This window comes from Tasmannia lanceolata, unplaced genomic scaffold, assembly GCF_043159265.1.
Source record: "Tasmannia lanceolata isolate RefF3 unplaced genomic scaffold, GAP_Taslan_0.1 ptg000001l, whole genome shotgun sequence".
Taxonomy (NCBI): domain Eukaryota; kingdom Viridiplantae; phylum Streptophyta; class Magnoliopsida; order Canellales; family Winteraceae; genus Tasmannia; species Tasmannia lanceolata.
The window spans coordinates 8,014,471-8,041,067 of record NW_027518678.1 but is presented as its reverse complement, the minus strand read 5'-3'; the positions used below and the strand labels follow the sequence as shown (position 1 = coordinate 8,041,067).

General features: G+C 39.0%; 1 protein-coding gene across 4 annotated transcripts; it reads right to left on the bottom strand.

Moving 5' to 3' along the window:
- Positions 1 to 1,358: 1,358 nt before the first annotated feature.
- On the bottom strand, positions 1,359 to 26,306 carry LOC143869800 (uncharacterized). 4 transcript variants are annotated; one of them, XM_077376481.1, is made up of 7 exons: positions 26,180 to 26,306; positions 23,422 to 23,803; positions 23,089 to 23,245; positions 9,289 to 9,333; positions 4,811 to 4,976; positions 2,089 to 2,459; positions 1,359 to 1,918 (listed from the first exon to the last, which is right to left on the bottom strand). In XM_077376481.1, exons 2-7 carry the CDS (start codon positions 23,711 to 23,713, stop codon positions 1,600 to 1,602), a joined length of 1,350 nt encoding a protein of 449 aa, XP_077232596.1. In that variant the 5' UTR covers positions 23,714 to 23,803; positions 26,180 to 26,306; the 3' UTR covers positions 1,359 to 1,599. The 4 variants fall into 4 exon arrangements, with proteins under 4 accessions (XP_077232596.1, XP_077232491.1, XP_077232526.1 ...); XM_077376376.1 differs by having other exon boundaries at positions 26,158 to 26,305; XM_077376411.1 differs by having other exon boundaries at positions 2,089 to 2,456; positions 26,158 to 26,305.
- Positions 26,307 to 26,597: the final 291 nt, after the last annotated feature.

Here is a 26,597-nt window from a genome sequence, read left to right as displayed (position 1 = left end):
CGAAACCCTAAACCCCAAAACCTAAACCCTAACCCTAAACCCCAAAACCTAAACCTTAACCCCTAAACCCGAAACCCCAAACACCTAAACCCTAAACCGAAAACCCGAAACCCTAAACCCCAAACACTAAACCCTAAACATTAAACACTAAACCCCTAAACCCTAATCCCGAAACCCTTAAACCCTAAACCCGAACGCCGAACCCCGAAACCCTAAACCCTAAACCCCAAAACCCGAAACCCGAAACCCGAAACCCCAAACACCTAAACCCTAAACCGAAAACCCGAAACCCTGAACCCGAAACCCTAAACCCCAAACCCTAAACCCTAAACATTAAACACTAAACCCCTAAACCCTAATCCCGAAACCCTTAAACCCTAAACCCGAACGCCGAACCCCGAAACCCTAAACCCTAAACCCCAAAACCTGAAACCCGAAACCCGAAACCCCTAACCCTGAAACCCTAACCCCTAAACCCTACCCCTAAACCCGAAACCCGCAACCATAAACCCTAACCCCGAAACCCTAAACCCTAAACCCGAAACCCTAAACCCTAAACCCCAAACCCCAAACCCCAAACCCTAAACCCTAACCCCCTATCCCTCTAACCCTAAACCCCAAACCCCAAAACCCAAAACCCAAAACCCAAACCCAAACCCCAAAAGCCCCAAAACCACGAAACCTCAAAATCCCAAAACCCCAACCAAAAACCCCCAAAACCCTAAACCCCAAATCCCAAATCCCAAAATCCTAAACCCTAATCCCTAATCCCTAAATCCTAAACCCTAAACATCTTGAGAGTGTACTGTTGGTGGCAGTAGCTCCAGCATTGGGTTTCTATATTCTCTATTTTTTTTCTCATCTCTTCTAAAGAAAACCTCTGATCTGTAAAAAAAAAATTCCAATTTAGACAATTGGAGTTTTTATTTTTGATCGTACAATTAAATTGAAGGGTTAGGGTTGCTTCGTGTGGGATTTTTGGGTCCCGGCCTAGCATGTGGATTTGTGAAAGTTTGGTTGTTTCCTAAACCTAATCAAAAGTAAAAGCATTAGGGGGCACCTTCGACAAGGGCATGTGAATGTGAATGTTATATCTTCATCCTTACTGCATCGTCCACAGCTAAACCACCCATTTCAATTAGATCACCGGCTCACAAGACAATTCTACATAATAGAATATGACGCATTGTGATGAGCTTTAGACTATTACCATTATGAATATGATCTTTGGAGGAACACTTCTTAGGTGATGCCCTCTCAATTCTCTCCCTCTCCCGCCATCCGTGCCCTTTTTACCACTTAGTAAACTATTTTTCTATGGGAGAAACTTTTATTGCTGTCGAACATGACCTAAAACATTGTTTGCCCCATATATGTTGGTGGATTTCTTTTGTTTTCTTGCACTTTCTTTTCTGTTACCTCGAAAATTTCCACTTCTCCAAACGAAGAGAAATAGTAACATATGCAACAGTTCGGTGATATATGTCCTTCACTTTATAACTCCTTGGTGAACCCACTGCTTAGTTGGGTGAGATTGTTTTCCTCCTCCCATAAACAAAAAGTGGAATCCATGGCATGGATATGAAAAAGACAGAAATTTCAAGCAATATTATGTAATCCAATGTGTATGTCAGAAGATATGGAGATGAGAAGTGGGAGGGTGTGATGCCATAATGCTTTGAAGACTCGTTTCTGGTGAGCTTTCACCGATTGAGAGGGTCTGCTGCAGTTATACCTAATATCAAATATGTGGATCATGGGATCTGCTGAGCCTGATGTGATGTACAAACCATCAGGAGACCATGCCTGATTTATCAGAGCCGATTGTGATTCGCTCGCTTCTTGCTTCCAACCAAATGCATGAATCTCCGTTTGCCTTAGCCTGATATCGAACAGCCGGAGTTGCTTCTCAGGAGTGCTGAAAATGGAAAACCTTGGTCAGCAAAAGCTCAAGGAACCTTGGCTGAAAATTGTATTTAGGTAACTGAACAGTGTATTTAGGCTTGGGCTTCAGGACAAAACAATGTGCAAGGATAGGATATGATTGACAAAATAACATGAGAACAAAGGTTATATAGGCCTGCTCACCCTGTTTGCACCATGAAAAGGTTGAAGCCAGATGGATTAGGCAGAACGCTCATGCATTTGCTTTCAATTTGGTGTTTGTAATCTGCTCTTCCAGCTTGTAAATCAAATCCAATAATTCTTTTATCTGCACCAGCGGATATTATCATATGCTTTTGCTGCATACCAGCAACCCCCATAACGGCTGAAGAATGCAAGTTTCTGTGCAACGGCTTTGGTTTCCATAAGTTTTCACCATCGTTCTCATTCCAAAGTACCACAGCATGGTCGCTCCCACCAGTTGCAAAACATTGATCCGCCCAGGGCATGAAAATTATACTGTTTATAATACCCTTGAGATGAGATTTTCCTTCCAAGAAAGTAACTCTGTTCTGCTAACACAATCATCTTAGAATCAACTTTAATGTTGCATACAAGTCAATATCACTTTTCCATATAGAAGACAATAAACTAGAGTGGAAGAGTATGTTTGTGTGTGCATAAAGCCCATATAGAATCATGATTTTATGGCAAATTCAAATGACTAATGGCATTCAAGATGCAGCAATTAGATGCACAGATTAAAGAGGTGGAGAAACAATCTTATGGGTCCCGTAAAAAAGCAGTACACATTGAGAAAATATGTCTACACTCAAAACATGCTATCCAATTCAAACATGCACGAAAAGGCCAGGCTTCTACAAAATAAGGAGACACGAGGCATAAACTTCTCAAATATCATCTGCCAGAGTTGTAACTTGCAAGACAACAATGAGGCCTATGCCATTGCATTGGTTTGCTGAAGCTCAAATGGCATCTGTCAATGTTTGCATTGCACTGATTTGTATTAAAAAAATGCATTAGTTTGTGCATGATGATGTTTGACTAAAGTCATATGGAAGAGGGCTGAAAGTGATATTTCATCATATAAATAAGTGCTTATCTGGATGTTTTATGAATACCATCACCTATTTAGGAGGCAAATATTTCCAAGCTTATAAGTGAAAGAGACATGCCTCAACCGTGATTTTTCTTTGGAACTTTACCAACACGGCAACACCAGTCTATCCTTGGAAAGTCAACACTTGGAGCTAGATGGAACCATTTACAACATTCATAGCTCTCCCTTCGAATTTCTGGTTTCATGCATATCTCATTTGGTATTCGAGCCTCTTTACAAGTGAGCCTCATTCTCCAAAGGAAATTTCAGTGGATTCTAAGCCAAATGCAGCTATCTTCAGAGTTCATAAAGTTATCTCTTATTAGTTGAATTTCTAGTGCTTGTTAATTTTGGACTACTTGACTGGTTCTTCCAATTTATCCTAAAGTGCTTATATTTTTGTCATAGTTTCTGAATACATTTGGAAGTGGAATTTGACAAGTTTCTTGTATCTTGGGTGGGTTGGATAATGTGGACAGCCCCCACATCTAGTATAAATATAGAAATGTACCCTACTAAAATGGAACTAAAAATAGAAATAAAGCCTAGTTACTAGTTGCTCCAACAAAGGTAAAACATATCAAACGAGTTGCATCACATTATTCAATAACTATTTTCCAAGCAAAGCTTTATTTCTAAGACATTTTGATTTCAAAGCGCCCCCCCCCCCCCCCCCCCCCCGCTTCAGATTGGCACACAATTTTCCCATTTCACAAGGTGCTTTTTTTTCCCCAAGTTCCTTTCCCTCCCACAGGAAGACTCGTTCAATTTTCACATCCCCTTGGCACCATTGTCCATCAAAGACCATGAACGTTTGTGGGTGGTTTTGTGTGTGTGTGTGTGTGTGTGTGTGTGTGTGTGTGTGTGTGTGTGTGTGTGTGTGTGTGTGTTTGTGCTTTTAGGGGTTGGGGGGTAGACACAAAAGCCACACCATGGACACCACCAAATGGATGGCCAAGGGCCCCTAGAGAAGCAGCAAAAGAAGTCAAATGAAGGACTCCATCTGCTCCTCAAGTTTACAACAACACACCCAAATCCAAACGACCCTACCTGACCTTCTCTAATAGCAATCAACCACCCAACTATCCTTTACACAAGCTATCCTATGGAGCATGGGATATTATAGCAAGGGGATGAATGACCTAACCATCATGTCTTCTCAAAATTGAACACACTCCCCATTTGCAGTCTTGAAATGTCCTGAAATCTCTTGATTTTCCGGATTTTCTGGGCACTCATTGGCGGATTGTCAAGGTGTTGTTTTGAGGAGACGAAATTGCACAAACCAGCTCCGAAGGTTTTCAGTGCCATGGCAATCTTCGAGGTGGAAGAAGAGGATAGTCGATGTGCTGTTTTGATGATACAAAATCTGTCATTTTCAGAGGTGGAAGAAGAGGATCATCACAGTGAGAGAGAGAGAGAGTTTCCTCCTTTTCCTCTCAAATTAGGAGAAAAATAAACGGGGTGAAATTGGATTTCATGTCAGCCGACAAGGCGTCGACAAGAAACATTACGATTATCGAAAAACAATTTTCCAAACCCATCATCAACTGCTTTTCAGGGGAATAATGATTTTTTTTCACTCTACTTTCCTAGTTTTCCCAGTTTTTTGTGCATCGAAACAGACCTAGAGCGAATTCTAAGTCAAAATCCTAACCATGTCAACCGATAACAATTGTTAAATACTGATCCATACCAATTTTGCTCAAAACCACTACACCTACTAATTCATAGACTTTGATCCATAGTTTATAGTGACATGCATAATCTAGTGAATAACCCGAGAAAATAAATAAGCCTTCTTACTTGCTGTGATGAATTGAGATTTAGGATTGAGATCTGGGAATCACCACCATCAGCAGTATACACAGAAAAAAGACTATCTCCTTGTGGATGCCAGGTCACATCCTCAGGCCATCTCCTCTGCTTTGGAGAGACACAATCTGCGGTACTAAGTAATGAGGCACTAGATCTGCAATATCAGAAAATATTAATGACACCTTACATTGAGAACATAATATTTACGAGGGAATTATCAAATTTGAAATAGCATCAGAGAATTAAAACAAAGATTTGTTTTCTTCTGGTAGAGGGAATAAACAATCGGCATTAAATACACCACCTCACATGACTGCATTAAGAAGATAATCCAATACACGTCCTCTAGGATCCATTATCTACTGCATTGCCACTTGCTTCACAGAAGTACGTTTTGAAACAGATCCAAGGATCCTGGTTTTCTAGTATTTTAATTAAACTAAAAGACGAAGTGTTGTAAGACACTATTTTCACATTATACTTCTCTGCAAATATAAATTTATATAGGGAGTTCGACTATAAGTTGTTCTCATGTCTCAACAGTTCCACATTTTGTGATTATTAGGATGATATATATCCAATGTGAGGCATGTCTCAACCGTTCCACATTTTGTGATTCTTAGGATGATATATCATTATATCCAATGTGTGGAATACACTTAATATATGCCCTTTTTGTTATTTATGTCACTATTTTGTTTAATCAAAAAATTTTAACTGCTACACAGCCACAGAATGTATGGATATAGGAAACCCACCATGACAGAAAGGTCACAGGTCCAAATAACGTGCTCCTATAACTACATTTTCATAAGAAAAAAATAGATCCGAGCTTTCAATGTAAGCTATTTAAAGCACTTTAATAAAAAAGAAAACAAAAAAAAGGAGCCACGACTAAAGGAAAAGAAATCCCTAAATTTTAGGGAACAAATAACTCTCGCGAAGGAAGAAGTGAGTCATCCACTTTTCAAAAAAAGAGAAAGTTGTGTAACTCCCCACAAAAGGGGAAGTGGAGATCGTGAAGGAGTGAGGTGGCAGTTGCCAACTACTTCAAGAGAGTTCTATAAATAGAGGTAAGATCGTTTAGAAAATGATCGGATCTTTTTTATGAGAGAAAGAGCTACGCGAAAGAAGAAAAAGAAGAAAGAGAAGAAAGAAAGGTGAGAAGGATTACTGACTTAACTGTTTTCTTCTTTCTTTCTTTTTGCAAATTTTCTCCGGAGAAGAAGACATTTCTCTTTCATGAGAAGGATGAAGAAAATCCCTTTAGAATCTCATCCAAAGACCTTTCTAAATGTTCCTTTAGGATCTCTTCTCAGAGACTCCCTGAAGAGAGAAGACATTTCTCTTCCAAGAGAGAGATGATAGAGATGAAGGTTCCCCAAAAGGAAGACGAAAGAAAATCCCTTTAGAATCTCTTCCCAGAAACTCTCTAAAGGTTCATTTAGGATCTCTTACCAGAGACTCCCTAAAAGGAGAAGATCTTTCTCCTCTAGGAGAAATATGTTAAAGATGAAGTAGGACTGCAACAGGGTCGGGTTGGGCTGGGCTTTTCAAAAACCCTAGATCCCATTATCTAGCCCTGGCCCGCCCTGACCCTGAGTCAAGGCCTAAGAAACCTCAACCCAATGCCCACCCTGCAAGGCTCAGCCTAGCCCTGATTGGGCCGGACCGGGCCGAGCTGGCCCTGATTGACCCTAGTGAAGAATGGGTGCATGGAATTCCTTCCTACAAGTTAAAATAAATGGGCATTAGTTAGAGATTGAGAAGGTATAAATGAAACGTATCGTGCTTAAACTTTCCAAACCAGAGATTACAAGAAGAAGATTTCAGATAAATGAAGGTGCTATGGCAAGGTTGTAGTAGAAGTGAATAGCCATCAGATAGTGCCAAGAGTAAATTGTACCATTCCACAAAACCAAGGCAAGAAAATTCAATTAATTTCCATACGTCATGAACATCAGAAACACTATGCCTCGTGCAAAAATGCAACAAGAATTCAACAAAACTCATAGAAAATGATATTATCAGGATGCTATAAACATAAACAAGGCCCCAACTCATCCCCGGGTAAGAGAAAGTGTATGAATGAAGAAGTCAGAATTCAAAAGTCAACAATAATCTCAATGAAGTTCCAGAAGTTCAAAAAATTATTCTGACAAGATCAGAACTAGATCCACCACAAATATACATATACCCCCCCACCCACCCACACACATACATATACATATGTAGGCTTCATCTATTGTGTGAAATGGGCATTAGCAATGACACAACCTATATCACAAATGTTGTTATCGGGAATTTCTCGACAAGGGAAAATCTCAGGATATATTAATTGTTATTATTTTTCGGGTTTATATCGGGAAATAAACGGTAAAAATAAAATTATTTAAAAATATATAAAAATATTAAATTTAATAAAAAATATAAAATAAAATTATCGTAAAAATATCGGGATATTATCGGGATATTTTATGATGAAAACGAAAATATCGCTATATTTTTAAAATCTCAGGATTAATTCGGGATTTTGTCGGTTTATCAAAATCTCACGATAAAAACACTATATTTTAAAAATATCGGAGATATTTGTGACATAGGACACAACTACAACTTCTACCTTAGAGCACATGATGAATTGACTCCCAGAAATCAATCACAAGTGAATTTGACATGATTTTAGGTATGCCCAAATGCCAAGCTGATGCAATTGAGAGAGAGAGAGAGAGAGAGAGAGAGAGAGAAGCCTCAAAACACCCATTCCTATCTCCCTTAGAATGGATAGACAAAATAAAAGGAGAAAGGCCTGGAAATAGGCCTTCATATGATGACATCATCCTGTAATGATAACACTAGCAACGGGTTTATGAGTGGACGTTTAGAGTAGGGAAAATGCCCTTAAATTTATTGTAATTGTCTTGTAGAGATAAAGTTCCGTTTTTCAAAGTTAAGATTTTAAAAATAAATGTGGTTAGCTACTAGAATTATCAAAAAAACAAAACCATTAAAACAGATACTAACCAAGATTGCTGACTCCTAAGGGAGAAAAGAAGTTTTATAGTATGTCTTTTATGGGTCCAATTTAGTGTGTTTGGATTTCTAAATTAGAAATATGTTAACTCTAATTTTGATATTAACCCTTCTTTAACTAATATTTGTTGTTACCCCCCACCCTTTTTCACCTCCCTTGCAAAACATAAAAGCCCCAATATCATATCCATGGTAATCTATTGGTCTCTCTTTTTCATTGCATATTGGAGACTGAAGAGAACTAAACGAAAACCACAATTATCTTATTGCAAATTAGTAATTTTATAAGTACGTCTCCGGGTGTGACCCCGTTTCTAGATTTTTAGCAGTTTCCCCGTAGGAGGTATCTGTGTCAACAATCGACATGTGAAATCCGTGTCCGCGGATCATAGCTTACAACAATTAATAACCAAGATCGTTGAATGGAGAAAACAACCTAATCCCAAGGTGTTATTGAATAGCAAAACAGTCACCGACACCGTCACGGATAAGACAACAAACATGCAGTGATACAAAACTTGAAAATGCCATTTTGCCCACTCTGAAAGAGAAAGAACGAGAAGTGTGTGAACAAATTCATTCTGGAACGAGCCCTGCTCAACTCACTCATTTTATACAAGGTATTAGAGAGTATTAATTGCCAAATAAGTGGTCCTTCCGCCCCTCTACCCCTAACCATGTGGCACTTTTGTCCAGCTCTTTATCCTTGCCCTACCCACATTTCTGATGCACCAGGTTTTGTACCTATCTGTGTGGCAAGAAAGAAACCCAACAACCTCTTATTTGGCTGCCTGCATCTGCCATTACTGTTGCTGCTACTATCACACCAAAATCCATGGCTGCAACGACCACCACGATGAATTCCACTACACTTCATATGTACTTACATACAGTATGTACTTAGATATAGTACGTACTTTGAATAACATTAGCATTCCCTTGTATGTACTTTGAACAACATTTCTTAAGAAGCTACTCTTACATCTTATATCACTAGATTATTACATTAAGCATTAGAAATGAGACTATAAATTATCAGCATAGAAACAATGTTGGTACATGATCTAAGCAATAAGATATAAGAGATTGTAAATTAATGGGGAATTAATTATAAGAGCCCCAATTGTAGATAATTATGCTTGACATGTTCGCAAATACTTGCAATCATTCACTTGATATTCCAATCATATTGACAGTCTACAAAGTGGTTAGCACCTCAATTGTTTCCTGAATTTTGCTTAAAAAGAATAAGTTCTAGTATTTTGTAGATAATGCACTATTACCTATTTACACTCTTACTACTTAATTTCTTCTCAAAAAGAAAAAAAGAAAGAAAGACAGTCTCGCTACAAAAAGGCTAAGTTAGTTGTGGTGCTTAGTAGATTTAAAAACAGTATAGTTTAGAAATTTAGTGGAAGGGTTAAGCAACACACCCTTTGCCCTGTAATTGCCATAAGTTCACGACACCATCCAATGCACTGCAAAAAAAAGGCTATAATTAATGACATGCAAGACAAAGTCATTCACAAAAAGCATACATATCTACAGAGTCTTAGAGAAAAAGCACGAATCAAAATCTAAAGTCACATTTCTTACCCCCATGCACGATCATATTTATATTGTTGATAAAGACAATCATGTAAAAGGAACTTAAAGATACATCAAGATTGTATTTTAAGTGTCTTCTACACCAACATAGCATTTTAAGTGTCTACCACCAGTTCCCATCTTCATGGTGTATATTTAGTGCAAAAGATTCCCTTTCACTCTCTTAAGAATGTGACAACATATCTCTTCTAAGGTTATATTGGAGGGTGACTCGCCCAATGTCATTGGCTGGTTAAAGGGTAAAAAGACGTATCCTTCGAGATTTGCTTGTTGGATGGATGAGATTAGAGAGCACATTGTTAGGTTGGAGATTTCTTTTCAGCATGTGAAGAGGTCCACTAATGTTGAGGCGGAAAGACTGGCTAGGGAAGGAGTTGCCCTGTTTGATTATCTCCCTCCTTGATAGTTTCACCGTTTTCCTTTTTTCTTTCTTCCATCTCTTTTCCCTGACTTCCTTGGTCCGGTTTGTACAATCCCTTCTTTTTATCAATGATATTTTACCATTCAAAAAAAAAAATGACAGGAGCAGGTTTTTAATTTCAAAATTCTTAAAACTGGCACGTGCAAGTTTTACACTTCATAGTGATGGCACATTCTCTTCTTTCTATTTTTTATTTTGTAAGGACGACTGCCAATGAAGAAAAGAAAAGATTACAAAGGGGGAAGAGGCTGCCCTGTTGTTATTTATTTTGTAAGGGTATCACTTCTTTCCAAGCCATTCTTCTAGGATGATGAGCAATGTATTTTGAGTTCAGATATTTATAGAAAGGCCTAGTCGAGAAATCATCATTAGACTCCTAGATCCAACATTTGTTTGTTTATTTATTTGGATAAAGTTTAGAGAAGAGGACCTTGGATGAGGAAAGTGGAAAGAATAGGAGTCGTGATAGGTCTGTTCAGTTGCCATTGGTGGTCGGAAAAGAAAAGGAAAGAAATGATGTGGCAAAAAAGAAAAGAAGGGGGAAAGAAATAAAAAAGAACAGAAAAAAGATTGTGTTTACTTGATCATGGAAAAAAAGAAACCGACTCTTCTTCTTGGCTGCAACCATGGAGGATAGTCTCTGTCGGAGAAGAAAGGGGCAAGTTCCAACCGAAGAAGAAAGGGATAAGTTCCTTCCATGGCAGAAACCCTTTAGCCCTTCTTCTTCCTTGAGCACCAGCAGGAGGTGTGGAAGAACCAGAGAGAACGGCAGCGGGATAGGGCCGCTCGCCGCGACTACGAGCATTCAACTATTCGACCTAAGGTTTCGGGAACTAGGATTTCGGCATGGCTACTAAGGGGACCTTGAAAAAACTCCAGAATATTCATAAAGGTTCTACCATTCAAAAAAATTATTCAGAAAGATCCTCCTACATCCTGCAGGATCTCAATTTCTCCATGACAGAAGTTCTCGCGGAGACTGCAACGAAACAAGTCGGGAAGACAACGGATTCTTGGGCTGCTTCTTGAAGAGTAGGAGAGGCAAATCTGTGGAAGAAAGAAGAAGACTGAGGGGTGAAACCCGTAGAAGAAGACACAAAAGCCAAATCAGAGGGTTGGTCCATTCTAGAAATAATCTCAAGAAAGAGCTGCTCAACCTGATCTCTGAAGAATCGGTAAAAGTTTCAATTCCACTCGACCTTGTTAACGCACTTTATCATATCAAACACTTTGCAAAATATGTTCTTGAAGATTCAATAGAAGAGTATTTGTCACATGAGGGCTCGCTATTCGGCCATCTATCTTCCTAGAGGTTAATAGTAGTACCTTTATCAATGGAAAGCTATGATTTGTGGACACGGACGCGAGTGTCGCATGCCGACACAGAGGACACGGCAAACTCCCAAAATTTAGAAACGGAGACACAGCTAAAATAGAAAGTACATACAATCATGATTTGTGGCTACGAATTCGTGTGCCGAGTTTCAACATGGATACGAGGTATCTGATATGGAAACCCTTAAAAATCTAGAAATAGTGCACACTCATACACGTGTATATACATATAAAGTTACTAACACTTTTTGCAGTACATTTAAAAGTGTCTAAAGGAGTGTCGACACGTCTGGACACATGTGTCAATAATAAATCCAAAGTGTCGGCCAAATCATAGATGGAAAGTATAACTCCTTCAAGGAAATTCTCCACAATCGAAGTGATCGATTGCCACACTATCAAACCTTTACCTTTGGGTAAGTTTTAGGCAATCCAAGGGGACATTTGACTATCAAACATCACCTGACCAACTACTTTCTCCAGTTGGTTAGTAACCTACCTCTTCCGCTTTCAGGCAAGGGTAGCTCTGAAGGGAGAGTTGAGCGGAACCAGGCATAAGGAGCTTCAATCGCTATTGATAGTTCACCTGCTAGGGCGCTTCGCTCTCTCCGTTTACACGGTACATTCCCTAAAATAAATCAGAAAGTGACGTTCACTTGCTGGGAGAAAAGTCTCCCCGAGTCCTTCCTCCTTGGTTCAAGTCATTTGAATAAGAAAGAAATGAATAGGGGCGACTTCACTTAACTTAACTGAACGTCGACTTATCTGTCACATAAAACTTCTATCAATAGTCAATACTAAGGTATATACAAGGTTTTAAATTTCGGTTTCGGTTTCGGACCTCAAGGAAATGGAAATATTTCGGTTTCGGTGGAAATCATGTAAAATCATGGAAATGCATGGAAACATATCCAAATGATGGAATTTTAAAATGAAACTTCAGGCAATGCTCAAACAAGCATAAATATACACTTAGAAACCATCACATAAGCAAGAGAGTCATCCATAATTGTTTAAGAATGTGAACATCTTGTGAGATGAGCTCATGTCTTAAAAAACAGTCCCCTATTTTCTACTTGGACCGCGCCTTATAGTGTAGGAGATGTCATTAATACACTAATGGGGGCTGTCCCAATTGAAAAACAAGCGCAGGTATAACCCTTAATGGTAATTTTTGTTTTTTCATTTAGTGAAATCATATCAGCACAACCATGTATTAACGGTTGAATGGATAAAACACTTGCAGTGGTTGTGGTAATATCACTTCCCATCCCCTTTTTTATTTGGGACAACCCCCTCTAGTTTTAAACAATAGTAATAAATACACTTGGGGGGCTGTCCCAAGTAAAAAAGGGACATATGGTTGTGGTGCTATCATTTCCCATCCGCTTTTTTTACTTGGGACAGCCCCTTCTAGTTTTAAACAATAGCAATAAATACACTGGAGGGGACTGTTCCAAGTAAAAAAGGGGGCATATGGTTGTGGTGTTATCATTTTCCATCCCCATTTTTTTACTCGGGACAGCCCCTCTAGTATTAAACAAAAGTAATAAATATTCATTGGAGTGGGCTGCCCCAAGTAAACAAGGGGGTTGTCCCAGTTACAGTAATAAATTTGGTGATTTTTTAAGAGATATGTACGCCCCTTTTTTTAACTTGGGACAGGCCTTTTTTGTGTATATATGACCACTCTTTTACAGTAGAGGGGCTATCCCAGTTAAAACAGGGTGGATACAATCATTATAGTTAAGATATAATCAGATCAATGTCACATGGCTTTGGGCAGAGAGATTCTGACGAAACACAAGCTGTGTATTTGATTTTTTTGATTTTTGTGGCTTGCATTAAATGGTGTAAATCATTTTTTTCATTATTTTAAATATCAAATTGCTTTGGGCAGAGATCTCTGGCGAAAAGCAGCCTATTTTTGTTAATTTTGTTTGACTTTTGTGGCATGCATTGAATGATGTAAATCATTTTTTCCTTATTTTATATATCAAATGGCTTTGGGCAGAGATCTCTGACGAAAAACAACCTATTTTTTTAATTTTGTTGACTTTTGTGGCTGCAATTCAGTACTCCAAATTTACATTTCGGTTGAAATTACTGGATTCAACGAAATTTCGGCCGACACAATGTAATATTTCGAATCCATGTACTTTCGGTGTCGGACTTGACCGAAACCGACACATTTCGGCCGAAATTTAAAACCATGGGTATATAAATAGTTTATCTCCGATTGCCAAGGTACGAATTCCAATTCAAGCGCCGTCTCAACAAGCAAAGAAAACTTCATTCCTCTGACTCATATACCCTACTCTGCTTTCAGTCGAGTGTCTATCACCACGATCGACTATTGTGTCTAAAGACCCTCTCCTTTCAGTCGAGCTAAAGACTCTTCCGCTGGTAAAGGTCTCCCCTTTCAGTTGAGCTAAAGACTCTTCTGCTGGTAAAGGTCTCCCCTTTCAGTCGAGCTAAGGTTATGGAAGAACTTAGTCGAAGAAAGTGAGATGTTGGTTATGAACGTCCGTTGTGGAGACTACTATGGAAAGGTAGTAGGTTGAACTAGCCAAGGCTAAAGAGCGAAGCCCCAACTCTCTCCTAATGTCGAGCATAAGTGGTGAAGCCTTCAAGCTCCGTATGGTGACCCTAGAACTCACTCTGCCTCTCGATCAACAGGGAACTGGAAATGAAATGAAATCAAAAGCTTAGATGCTAATCTCAAGAATCAAGGGGAGAAGTCAGGCTTAGATACCTAAGGCATTAGAAATATTAATACCCGAAACTAGCAACCTTGAAGAGAAGGGAAACATAAATTATTAGAAGCTTGCAACTAGAAGCGACTCGAGATCACTAATACCAGCGCCCCACCTAACCCCAGGAATAAGGAAGGGCCAAATAGAAGGGGAAAAGAAAGGCGCCCACTATTAATGGAATGATTAGAAGCTTGCGCAATAAAGGCTATTTCTATCTCTTATATTCGATACAACCGAATAAATAGGGGTGCAACTCGGGTGGGTCGGGTTCGGGTTGAGGCCGACCCGAGCAACCATTTACTCAACCCGAACCCGACCCGACCCGACCCGAGTTCCAACCCGACCTGAGCAACCCTTTTTGCCAACCCGAACCCGACCCAACCTGAGTTCAACCCGACCCAACCCGAGATTTTAACCTTAAAAACTAAAAAAATTATAAAAAATTTCAGGTTGAACTCGGGTCGGGTTGCCCAAGCCCTCAACCCAAACCCAACCCGAACTCAACTCGGGTTGAGAAAACCCAACCCGAACCCGAACCTGAACCTGACTTGAACTCAACCCAACCCGAGTTTTTTCCGGGTTGACCCGCCGGGTTCGGGTTGAGCCCGCCTAAGTTGCACCCCTACGAATAAACCCTAGTACTCGGGTTCGGCTGGCTATTCATCAAGGGATGGCATGGGATCTTCGCCCACCTCCCGATAGATTTGGACCACTATTCATTATATTGAAGGGGCAACTACCAACCAGAACAGCATTATTGGTGCGGTATGCTTAGTAATCTCCGCTTCCATGAACTTCTTGTCCTAGACCCAGACCCTTACCTAATAGGCCTAGACCTTGAGGATTCCCTTTCATCTGTGGATAGATTACCCACGAACGAAAGGTGGTTATAACGAACAACCGAGAAGAATCAGAGCCACGCCGCCCAATCATTTCAGAAATCACTACTCTTCGAAATTGCCAAAAAACATTTGTCTACTCTATGTTTCTGCATGAGACAAGTAATTTCTATTCCATGAGACAAGTTTTCTTTCCACTCTATCCAGTATCCACTACCACAGACCATAGACAAAGAAGGGGAGATGGCCAAAAGAAGACCAAGGCAAGTGATCACAAGAGTATCAATCCTACATCCAAGGGTACCGCTTATAAAAGAAGATATTGAATTGTCAACATTGACGCCTATAAGAGAGCTTTTCAAAATGTTGATCTTCAGCCCTGAAATAGCCTCAAACCAACTCAAAATGGCTCTTTTAGTCTTGATATCTTAACTTCGGTAAAGCAATTTTGATGAGTTAGTGAAGAGGACAAGGAAAGAAATGTTTTTGCTCTTGGTTTTAAAGTGGTACGAGCCTTCCATTATGTGGTGGGAGACCCAAGAAACGGCTTTGGGATCCTGCCATTGAAAGAATGGAAGAGTAGATTTCATCCTGGAAGAGAAATTTGTTGTCCTTAGGAAAACGAATACTCAAGCCGACCCCAACTAGTTTGGGACAAAGGCTTAGTTGAGTTGAGTTGAGTTGAGTTGAGGAGAAAGAATACTCAACTCAATTCAACTAAGCCTTGTCCCAAACTAGTTGGAGTCCGCTAATGAATCCTTCAGAAAATTTTCATGAAGAAGGTGAAAGAATCTACCCGGCTCAAATTGACTAAGTCTAATCCTAACACTAGTTGGGTTCGTCTACATTGATCATTTTCTTCCATTCTCTCCTATCCAAGGTCATGTTCTCTGTTATGTTCCTAGCCATCAAGTCTTTCCACACTGTTTCTACGCAAGTTGTTTCGGTCTGCCCTTGTCCCAAACTAGTTGGAGTCCGCTAATGAATCCTTCAGAAAATTTTCATGAAGAAGGTGAAAGAATCTACCCGGCTCAAATTGACTAAGTCTAATCCTAACACTAGTTGGGTTCGTCTACATTGATCATTTTCTTCCATTCTCTCCTATCCAAGGTCATGTTCTCTGTTATGTTCCTAGCCATCAAGTCTTTCCACACTGTTTCTACGCAAGTTGTTTCGGTCTGCCCCTACCTCTTTTTACTCCATCAACTTGGCACGAGTCACTTCTTCTCACTGCAGCATCCAAAGGCCTACGTTGGATATGCCCAAACCATCTTAAGCGGTGCTCTCTCATCTTCTCCTCATTTGGTGCCACCCCATCTAAGCATTCGCATCTCCTCTACACCCATCTTCTGCACATGCTGCTTCTTAGTGGCCCAACATTCTGAGCCGTACAGCATGGCTGGCCTCACAGCTATCTTATAAAACTTTCCCTTCAACTTGGTAGGAATTTTACGGTTGCACATCACTCTTGAAGCATGCTTCGACTTCAACAACCTGCTCTTATTCTGTGATTAACATCTTCTTCAATCTCCCCGTCCTTCTGTAGGATTGAACCAAGATAGCGAAAGATATCCCTCTTAGGTACCTCCTGATTGATTGTCTCTTTTCAAATGCCTGGTTGGGGCCATCAAGTGCACTCAACCTTGTTAGATGGGAGGAGGTTTGTCAGCCAATAGGAGTAGATTTCAACTTGTTAGGTGGGAGGAGGTTTGTCAGCCAAAGAATGGTGGAGGCTTGATATCTGATATCTATATGTCATGAACAGAGTGCTTTTGGGCAAGGTACTGTGGAAGTTTGGGGAGGAAAGGTCTCATCTTTGGACTAGATGATTTAAGTGACGTATAGAGCAGGTTTTGGTGGCTGCAATTCATTTGATAATTACAGAAATTTGGATGTCACAGTTTAGAGAGTATCCTAAAATCTAAATTTCCTTTACAAAGAGGAATTCGGTACAGGGTGTCCAAGGGAGATGAAGTTCAGTTTTGGCTTGATCCTTAGGGGCTGTTTGGATACGCGGATTTTAGAAACCAGGTTTTTAGTTTGAAATCAGTGCAGGCTGGTGTGTGCTGTCCTGGCAGCATTTCTTGGATTTTAAGCAAGAAAATCAGGTTTTAAAAATCTCTCGTGCAACCTGAGATTTCTAAAACCAGGAAAATGGGAGGATCTTCTATTCTCTTGCTGATGGAAAGAAGGGAGAGAAGTCAAAAACGACGGCTGGTCCACTTCTTCTCTTGTCTCTAACCCTCTTTTCTAACCCTCTTTTACACTGTTTTCAAAGTAAAAACCTGGTTTCTAAAATCCGAGTATCCAAATGGCCCCTTAGTGTAATGAGATGCCATTGAAAGATTTCTTCCCCGAACTTCATGTTGTGGTGAATAATAAAGAGATCAATGTGAAAGATTCCTTCAGCTTTGAAGATGGTAGGGTGAATTGGAAGATTGTTTTTAGAGAAATTTCTTCAACAGAGGGGCTTGAAAGGGTGTTGTTGTTGATGGAGACACTGGAAACGACATAAATCAGAAGGGATGGCAAGGATAAGAGAATTTGGATACTGGCCCGAGATGGGATTTTCTCAGTCTGTTCTTTCTACCAGTCTTGTGTCGGCAGCACCTACCTCGTCAGCTTACAAGATTTAGAGAATTCTTGCCCCACCAAGAGTGTGCTTTTGATTGGACTGCTTTTTTGAACAAGATTTTGATGGTCGATCACTTGCACAGTCGAAACATTATTAGAGTAGACCATTGCGCTCTTTCCATCAGGCGGGGGAGAATGATGATCATATTTACATTCATTATTATAGGGTTACTAGCAAGATCTTTACCTTCATTCTAAACTTGTTTGGTATTGCTTGGGTTTTTCCAAACAAATTATCCAAGCTCTTCGATGAATGGATATTTGCCCCTCGGCCTATGGGAGGTAGGGCAATTGTTTTGAAAATCTTATGATTTTTTTTTTTTGAATGGCAAAATGGGATTCAAATTAAATCCTATGAATTCGATCTGAATCCCACGATTGAATCTTGCAATTTTTTATGGAGTCTTACAATTCAATCATAAATCGTATGATTCATACAATTCATGCGATTTATCCTAATTAAGTTCTATATAAAAGAAAATAGGACTTTCTTTCAAAAGACCCTCTTCCCTTCTACGTTAGAAGAAACCTTCGAAAACCCTCTCTTGAGAAGGAAGGCGACATAGGAGGAGTTCGAATGAATCGAACCAGTTTGAACCAGTCGAGCACAATGCATATTCCTGAGGGAATTACTCACATCGAGGAGGGAAGGGGGTATAATGAGGACAACATTAACGATTTACCAATTTTTTATAATTGATATTTTTCATTTGTTGTTTGAGACTCTGAGAATTGATATGATCATGTGTCTTTTATTAGTTTCAAGATTATTATCCAATGTGCATGGGTTTGGATGGAAGATAAATTATTAGTATTTTCTAATGATAAAAATAAATGATTAATATGTGACAAGTTTGTTACAGACCAAACGTATTAGGGTATTAAATAAATGAATGATTCGAATAATATTATGCTCTAGTTTTTTTCATTATATATATAAGATTGGTACGCTCAAGCGTACAATCCTTTTCTTCATATATATATATATATAAGAAAAAGTCGGCCAAAAAACAATGGGGGTCCACATTAATTGGGTGATGCAAACCACATTTGATGGGCCCTTACATTGATAGGGTGTGCCCGAAAAATAAGCTCCATAGCATCATCCTAACCCTTCGATTTGTAGAGGTTAAAATGGACGGGTTATAAACCTCCACAAACATGTCCATTTTTTACCTCCACAATTCGAAGGGTTAGGATGATCCTATGGGACTGATTTTCGGGGCACACCCTATGTACGTGAGGCCCAATCAAATGAATGCTCTGGATCAGCCAAAAAATGTGGGCCCACTGTGTTTCTGGCCGACTGAGCAGATAACATTCATCTGATTGATCTAAGCCCTATATATATATATAGAGGAAAGTGTTTCTAGTCGGCCGACTAGAGATCATTCTCTAGTCCGCCACCCAAAAACACATGGGTCCCACATATTTGGTGGTGATCTAAAGCATTCATTTGATAGGCCTCATCATAGATAGGATGTCCACAAAAATTCAACTTCATAGGATCTTCTTAACCCTTCGATTTGTGGAGTTAAAAAATGGACAAATTTGTGGCGGTTTATAGCCGTCCATTTTAAGCTCCACAAATCATAGGGTTGGGATGATCCGATGAAGCTAATTTCTTGTAGTCACCGTCTCTATGTCAGGCCCCATCAAATGAATGCTTTGCATCACCCAAATATGTGGGACCCATGCGTTTTTGGGTGGCGGACTAGAGAATGATCTCTAGTCGGCCGGACTAGAAACACTTTCCTCATATATATATATATATATATATATATATATATATATATATATATATATATATAATGTGGGCCCAAAACGCAGTTCGTTCGTACGTGGTACAGGAACGGGTACGGGGTATGATGGTAGCCCGGTATGCAGTACGATGAGGGTATGCTATGTTGGTTCGCTATTCGGGGTCGCGGGTCAGTTCGGAGTGCTAATTCAAACTCTCACACACACTCTCTCTCTCTCTCTCTCTCTATATATATATATATATATATATATATATATATATATAGAGAGAGAGAGAGAGAGAGAGAGTGTGTGTGAGAGTTTGAATTAGCACTCCGAACTGACCCGCGACCCCGAATAGCGAACCAACATAGCATACCCTCATCGCACCATTTTTTTTGTGCGCTTAAGTTGTTATAGCGCCTCCCATTCGTTTAAATGTTTAGGTCCCGCTTAAGCGCACCAATGGGAGGTGTTATAACAACTTAAGCGCACCAAAAAAATGGTGCGCTTAAGCTCACCAACAGTATATATATATATATATATATATATATATATATATATATATATATATATATATATATATATGAATGCTAAGATCGAGCAGGTAACCAACTGCTTGTATATAGCCGAGCTCTCATAGGTCCACTTGTAACTCTAAATTAGGAAAAGCAATCGGAAACGATAAATCTGCCCCCTTTTTTCCGGCTGAACTCTCTCAACCGGTTAAACGGTAACACACACACACTCTCTCTCTCTCTCTCTCTCTCTCTCTCTCTCTCTCTCTCTCTCTCTCTCTCTCTCTCTCTGACCGAAAAGCGTTGTTTCTTAACCCTTCTTTCTCTCCCTTCCTCTTCTCCAAATTTCTGGTCTTCTTCTTCTCTTAGACAGTATGCAATAGATCCCCATTTCATGATCTTATAAGAACAATCATGGAGAATCAAAGTAAGTTCTTCAACTCAATCAATATATTCTTCTTGGAGGAATGGATTCTTGAGGCTCTTGGGTTTGTCTCCTTCGCCTCTTGGGTTTGCTGTTTTCATGGTGCATCTGGGGACCATTGCAAATATTATTAGAAATGGTATCAACTACGTCAGTAGTTTTGGAGCTACTATTATTTTCAACAACGACAAGGTCTGAGATGATCATTGGATTTTCTCGGTTAACCTTTGTTTGAACTTGATTGAAGAAAGAGGGATTTTATTTTTTTCCTTTTTCTATTATGTAGAAAGATCTCTATCTGTGCATTGCTGTTTGATTAAAGCGGGAGAGGGGGGGTTCCTAAAAAAATGAATAGTAGAAAAGGTGGAGAGAGACATAGGTAGGAGATGAAATGATGGCTATGGACTTTTCACAGGCGTGGGGATTGAGGGGACGAGGACAAGAGAGAAGCACAAGTTGGGTTAAGAAGGGTTAACAAAGAATGCTCATCGGTAAGAGAGAGAGAGAGAGAGAGAGAGAGAGAGAGAGAGAGAGAGAGAGAGAGAGAGAGAGGAATCTTTTGACGAGTTGAGAGCGTTGAACGGAAAAGAGGGAGCTGATTTATTGTTTTGGATTACGTTTCTTTACACATGGACCTATGAGCATTCAGGTGTCTACAAGCGGCTGGTTACCCGCTTGATCTTAGCATTCCTCATATATATATTATATATACATAATATTTTACAAGAATATTATTCCATAGTATACACTACATACATTTAATACACAAAATATAAAAACTTCATGTATGTCATACATATTTTTTCATAAAGAAAGTTCTCATTGGAATATATGAATATCCTTCCATAGTCCATACTACATCCATTTAATAAATAAAATAAAACCTCATGTATGCCCTACATTTTTTTTTTTCAAAAAGAAAGCTCTAGTTCTAATCTAACCCAAAATATGTAAGATTTGTAGCTCTCTCTCTCTCTCTCTCTCTCTCTCTCTCTCTCTCTCTCTCTCTCTCCCTCCCTTAGTCTATATGCATCTCTCTCTTTCTCTCCCGTGGGTCTCCGCGGGTCGTCATTTTTTGTGATCCGGGTCGCTAGCAAACCTCGTTTGGGATCGTGCGACCCCGGATCGCGGGTCGGAGGGCCGATGGCGAATCTGGTAACTATGTGGGGCCCAGTATATTTTAAGCTGACGAAGTAGATAAGTTATCTAATCGATCGTGTGTGTATTTGTGTGTGAATGGATCTAACAATTTACTCTAGTTTTTTATAATATCTATATATAAATCAAAATGAATCTTGCCATTCAAAAGAAATCTGAATGAATCTTACGATTTACGATATGACCCCACTACAATTTACCGATTCCGAATTTCAAAACATTGGAAAGGTCTATCTAAAGTTTGGCTCTTCTTGTCGTTAACTGGGCAATCAGGGAAAAAAAAGAAATGGGGGCATTTTCAAAGGAGTGAATGCTATTTGCCATAAAGTTGTTTTGTTGATCGATTATCTAGCCAGTACTCTTCCACACACACACACACACACACCAAAAAAAAACGGTATCCTAATCAGAATTTTAACGTATTCAGTATGGGAAACCCATGCCCAGCAGGAGTGAGTGGCCTTTTCGAAGATGAGAATGGGATTACTAAGTGGGCTTTGTCTCCCCCATCAGCGAGGGCGCTAATGAGGCTGAAGTCCACGCTCTTTTAAATGAATTTCGTTTTTCGGACTCGACGGACCTTAACAATCGATTGTGGAACAATGATTTCAATGTTATTAGATGGATGAATAGCAAGGATCTCTTCCCATAGATATTTGTTGATATGATTGAAGATATTTTGGCCTAGATCAACAATTATTCCATGGCTTTTCAACACGTTTGGGATTGGGGGAATCGTTCAGTAAATCATCAAGCTGGTAAGATTAAATTGGAGATTTTTTATTTTCTCCCCCTTGAGGCTGTATTTTTTCCGGCATTTTGTTGTTTTTTTTTTTTGTGTGCCTTGGCATGTCTTTTGACCATCTTGATCCCTCGGGCTTTCCCCTTTCGATAAAATTTTTATACTAAAAAAAAAAAAGAATAAAAGAAATGTGGAGAAAGATAGGGAGATATAATAATGGTCGAACTTCGTTGATTGATCCAATAGAGCAAAAGCTATTTAAACACATTATGAGCAACATGAAGTCAAATGACTAAAAATGCCTTTAAGAACTAATAAGTTCAAATAATGGCATCTAACATTACATTCCTACAGATCCATCTTGTAACAATCAGGCAGCAATGTATTTCCCCACCAAACCAATCTACATTGGAGGATCAATATATCAAGATTCAATGTCGTTTTGTGAAAAACTGTGTAGATTGGACCACTCTATTCGTGAGGCCTAAAAGTCGTTTGGCTACTAGCATTGCTCACTAAAGCTCTTGCCGATACAGGTTGGAACATAACAAGAAAGTAGGTACGATTGGCATTTATACACCAACTTCAGAAGTGATATGAAATCATTATACACGGTTGGTATTTTAGGGGTTAACAGTCATTTATCAGTTATGTACCTTTTTCTCCTTTTGCCCCTAACTAAATAACATTTGATGTAACTCGTGTAGGTTCTTTATATAATAGTGATTTAACCTAATTTGGAATGATTTAACACTAATCAATCACATTTCTCTTCAACATGTGTGACTTTCTAGGGTAATAAAGCTTACAAACCCCACGTGTGGGCCTTTGAGGCAGCATCAAGTGTGGGCCTTCGGACTCTAATCAAGTCATGAGGCACTGAAGTTGACCTTCCAATATCCACTAATAACAGTGACTAGAAAGCAGCTATTGTGAAACATCAATTCATGCATGTAACAAATCCTTGTATCCGTTTTCTCAAAAAATGATTAAAACTAGGGCAGTTAACAGTCTGATAATAAAATCTGAAACATTATTTCCCCAACAGAAAAGGTTACCTTGTCACGAAAAGCCGATCATTAATTGGATTTAAGGCGAGACTTCTCAACTTCTTCTTGTGCTGACTAGAGATGTGGGCACCCTGATGGAAACGGATTATGCATGGTGATGAACATTTACGTATCAATGGAATCAAATCCTTATGTTCTTTCTGTTCTGCAGCTCTCAAAAGCAATTATAACAGCATTAAATCCTATAAAAGCCTACCATTTGATAAGATCATGTTATATGAGTAAAACATGACAAAAATAATACCAGGCACAACAAAAATGAACCATTGAAAGTTGCATAATGACAGCAGCATTAGCTCATCCAGTGGCAAAAAAAATTACCAAACTTCCTTTTAGTCACTTTGTCTTGCAATTCCATGGTTTCAGGCTCAGAAAAGGGTCTACGAGATGCATTTCCTTTCTGCTTTCCTTCACTGCTAGATTGACTAGCAGGGGCAACTGACGTTTTCATAAAAGCCTCTGACAATTTCACGGGTGGCGCAATTTTGGGGTTGACTGCAGGAATCAGAAGTTGAGGTCTACTTTGGGTATGCGTTTGAGAAGGATTATCTTCAATGTGGATAAGGCTAGCTGATTTATGTTCCACTTTAACATTACCAACACCATTGGTCATAGTCTTTGAAGATCCCGCTACATTATGTCGCGATCGAAGACGGGCCAGTTGAGATTCCGAATCGCGCAATCTCCTCTCAGCTTCTTGCAGCTGCATATCTTTTCCAAGCACACAATCAGTAATCACTTCAAAATATGAGTATCTGGACTAATGCAAGAGTATCCATCGAGCTGAAAGGAAGAATAAGATGAAGAGAAAAAAGAGAAGAAAAGCAAGAAGAGAAAATGAAAAGAGCAGAGTGAGTTTTTTGAACGAGTCAATTGAGTGGAAATAAAGTCCCACTAATCACAAAAATGGTAGGCCAGGTAATTATGATAATATAATTTTTTAATAATTTTTAAATATAACTTTTGGATCAAGTAAAAGTGGTTCTGGTGAACCATGCCAAAGAAAACATGAAAAATGTGTTTTGGTACATGACTAGGAAATATTTCCGAATTGAGATTTTTTTTTAAAGATCTGAAATAGGTTTATTTTGATTTTTTTTTTTGATTTTTTTTTTTGAATGGTAGGTGTCTTTTGATTGTGTTAGGCATTTAGGCAACTTAAGACAGATTTATATTATAGGAACTGCCGACCCCAACTAGTTTGGGACAAAGGCTTAGTTGAGTTGAGTTGAGTTGCGTTGAGTTGAGTAAGATGGGATTGAACCACCAACCTCAGGTTGAAGAACAACGCCTAAACCAATTGAGCTAGAGACTCAACCCCAATGAGTTATGTTTTGGAGCAGCAACATGTAACTCACTTTCGAACCTATTTTGGTTGATCTAATACATAAGTTAAGATTTGATAGGTTGATCTATGGGCTAAAATTGAGCCTAAGACAATGTTACTATAAAGTATTGGAGTTTGAGCTCATATACATAGACAGATACATACATAGATACATATATGTATGGATGTGTGTGTATATGAATATATTTATACACTATTTCAAAAGAAAAATGAATATATTTATACATTTATACGTGTGTACTCATAATTCGTTAAGGTTTATGAACTTTGTTTTTGGGTTGTAATAGTTTACTCTCTTTCGATGTAATACAAGGTTCATATGGTGTTATACTACTCATAAAATATTCTAGTAAGTTATCTGGATCTCTTTGCAACTTTTAGGCCTTGTCCTTTTAGATTTTGACAACCGATTGTGAGTCCAAAACCAATTATTGGACTCAAAATTAGATTATTTAATCACATATGAATTCAAAATGACTGCCAAAAGATTTTATTTGCTTGTCACTCCAATTCAAAAGAATTTTCACGCATTACAAACTAAATTGCATGAAAGATCACAAGTAAAATCCATGTGTGCCCACTACAAATGCAACAATGTATCCATTGAACATTTGTGGAATAACACATGATAGCTATTTTTATGTATTTAGTGTGACATTTTCTTCCCCTTTAACGATTCTCATTTGATTTCAAAAAGGGAAATAAGAAGTTCATGACTAACTTTGGTAGCACCATGGTCAACCCCTGGTCAAACATTTTAGGAGTAAGGAGTCACATTGAAGCACTCGATTACAGAGATAAAACTGCTTAGGAGTTGCGGATAATAGATGTGGTTACTACTAACATCCGATAACGAAAGAATATAGTTAGATCAAGTAAGCCTTAACACATAGCGGGGGAGGGGACTGTCCTCTTTCTCAGAAGTTTTATCTTGTTTGACAAGCCATCAGAAGCATTTTAATACTAATAAATTACTCTGAAAATATAAATTAATCAACTAATACTCTGTCTTTATAAGTTATATTATGATTTGGATTGGCAAAGCCCGAGTTTAGAATTCCTCAGACCAATTTTTTATTTACGAGTTCAGGTTTCATCAGATCTAGCTCCCAAGTTAAAATCACACTTTTCTGTTAAAGAATTTGTTTGAAAACTGTTTGCAACTGCTTGAAAGAAAATATTGGGCACTGAATCAATAAAGCCAGTTATTGATCTCAGACCCTAGGGACCACGTCACCTCGCCTCGCCTCGGCCTCTCATCCCTCCCCTCCCTCTCTCTCTCTAGAGCAGATTCATTAATTTAATATACACCTAGCACGGGAACTCTATTGATATGGAAAGTATAAATAGTTTCTCTAAAGTAAACAATGGAGAGATTATGGAAAATATACCGACTTTGGCATGATGATAGTAGATGGTTGGTGGGGGACGGCAATATTAAATTTTGGGAAGATAAGTGCTTTAAAAAGACTATCTCTATAACTTTGCAATAGAGGAGGATAATACTCGGCATGACCTTCTAGTAAAGGATGCAATTATTGCTTACAACCTTCCCATGAATATTTTGTACACCAAATCAACCGCTTTATTTGGGATCAGGTTTGGAGGAATCGTTAACAATCTTTTTTGTTGATAGTAATGACTTGGGTGTGGAAATATGAAATTATAAAAGAGCAATTTGCACATTCATCAATGAATAGGAAAAGCACCTGAGATTTATAATACGTTAACCTCTTGTTGAGATGATCGACTTCTTTAGTCCGGTGCTCAATGAGAGCCTTCATTTTCCCTCGATGATGATTCCTCTTCCACCTTGGCCTTCTTCAACACCGGGTTCATCGCTCTCACTAGGGCAATAATCCCTAATAAAAGAAGGGACTTTTATTTTTATGCGGGAGATTTTATATGGTGTGTGTGCGCGCGTGAAGTCCAGTATCTTTTCAGAGTTTACAGTCTGTAGGGCCCACTTCAAAGGATGATCCAAACCTTTCATTTGTTGGTCCACAACGTATATAGGCTCAGAGTTAACGTTGTTGTGGCCCAACAAATGATCGGTTTGGATCAACTTTTGAGGCAAAATGTGGGCCCCTCACAGCAATCATTTTCAGGAAAAGACAGCAAAAAGGGGGTCGTATATAACAAATTTCAT

Coding starts and splice junctions, on each gene's coding strand:
- LOC143869800 (XM_077376376.1), bottom strand. CDS start 26,232: ATGAAGGCTCTCATTGAGCACCGGACTAAAGAAGTCGATCATCTCAAC. Junction 23,804..26,157: donor TAACGTATTATAAATCTCAG/GTGCTTTTCCTA, acceptor AAAGATATGCAG/CTGCAAGAAGCTGAGAGGAG. Junction 23,246..23,421: donor AGTGACTAAAAGGAAGTTTG/GTAATTTTTTTT, acceptor TGAGAGCTGCAG/AACAGAAAGAACATAAGGAT.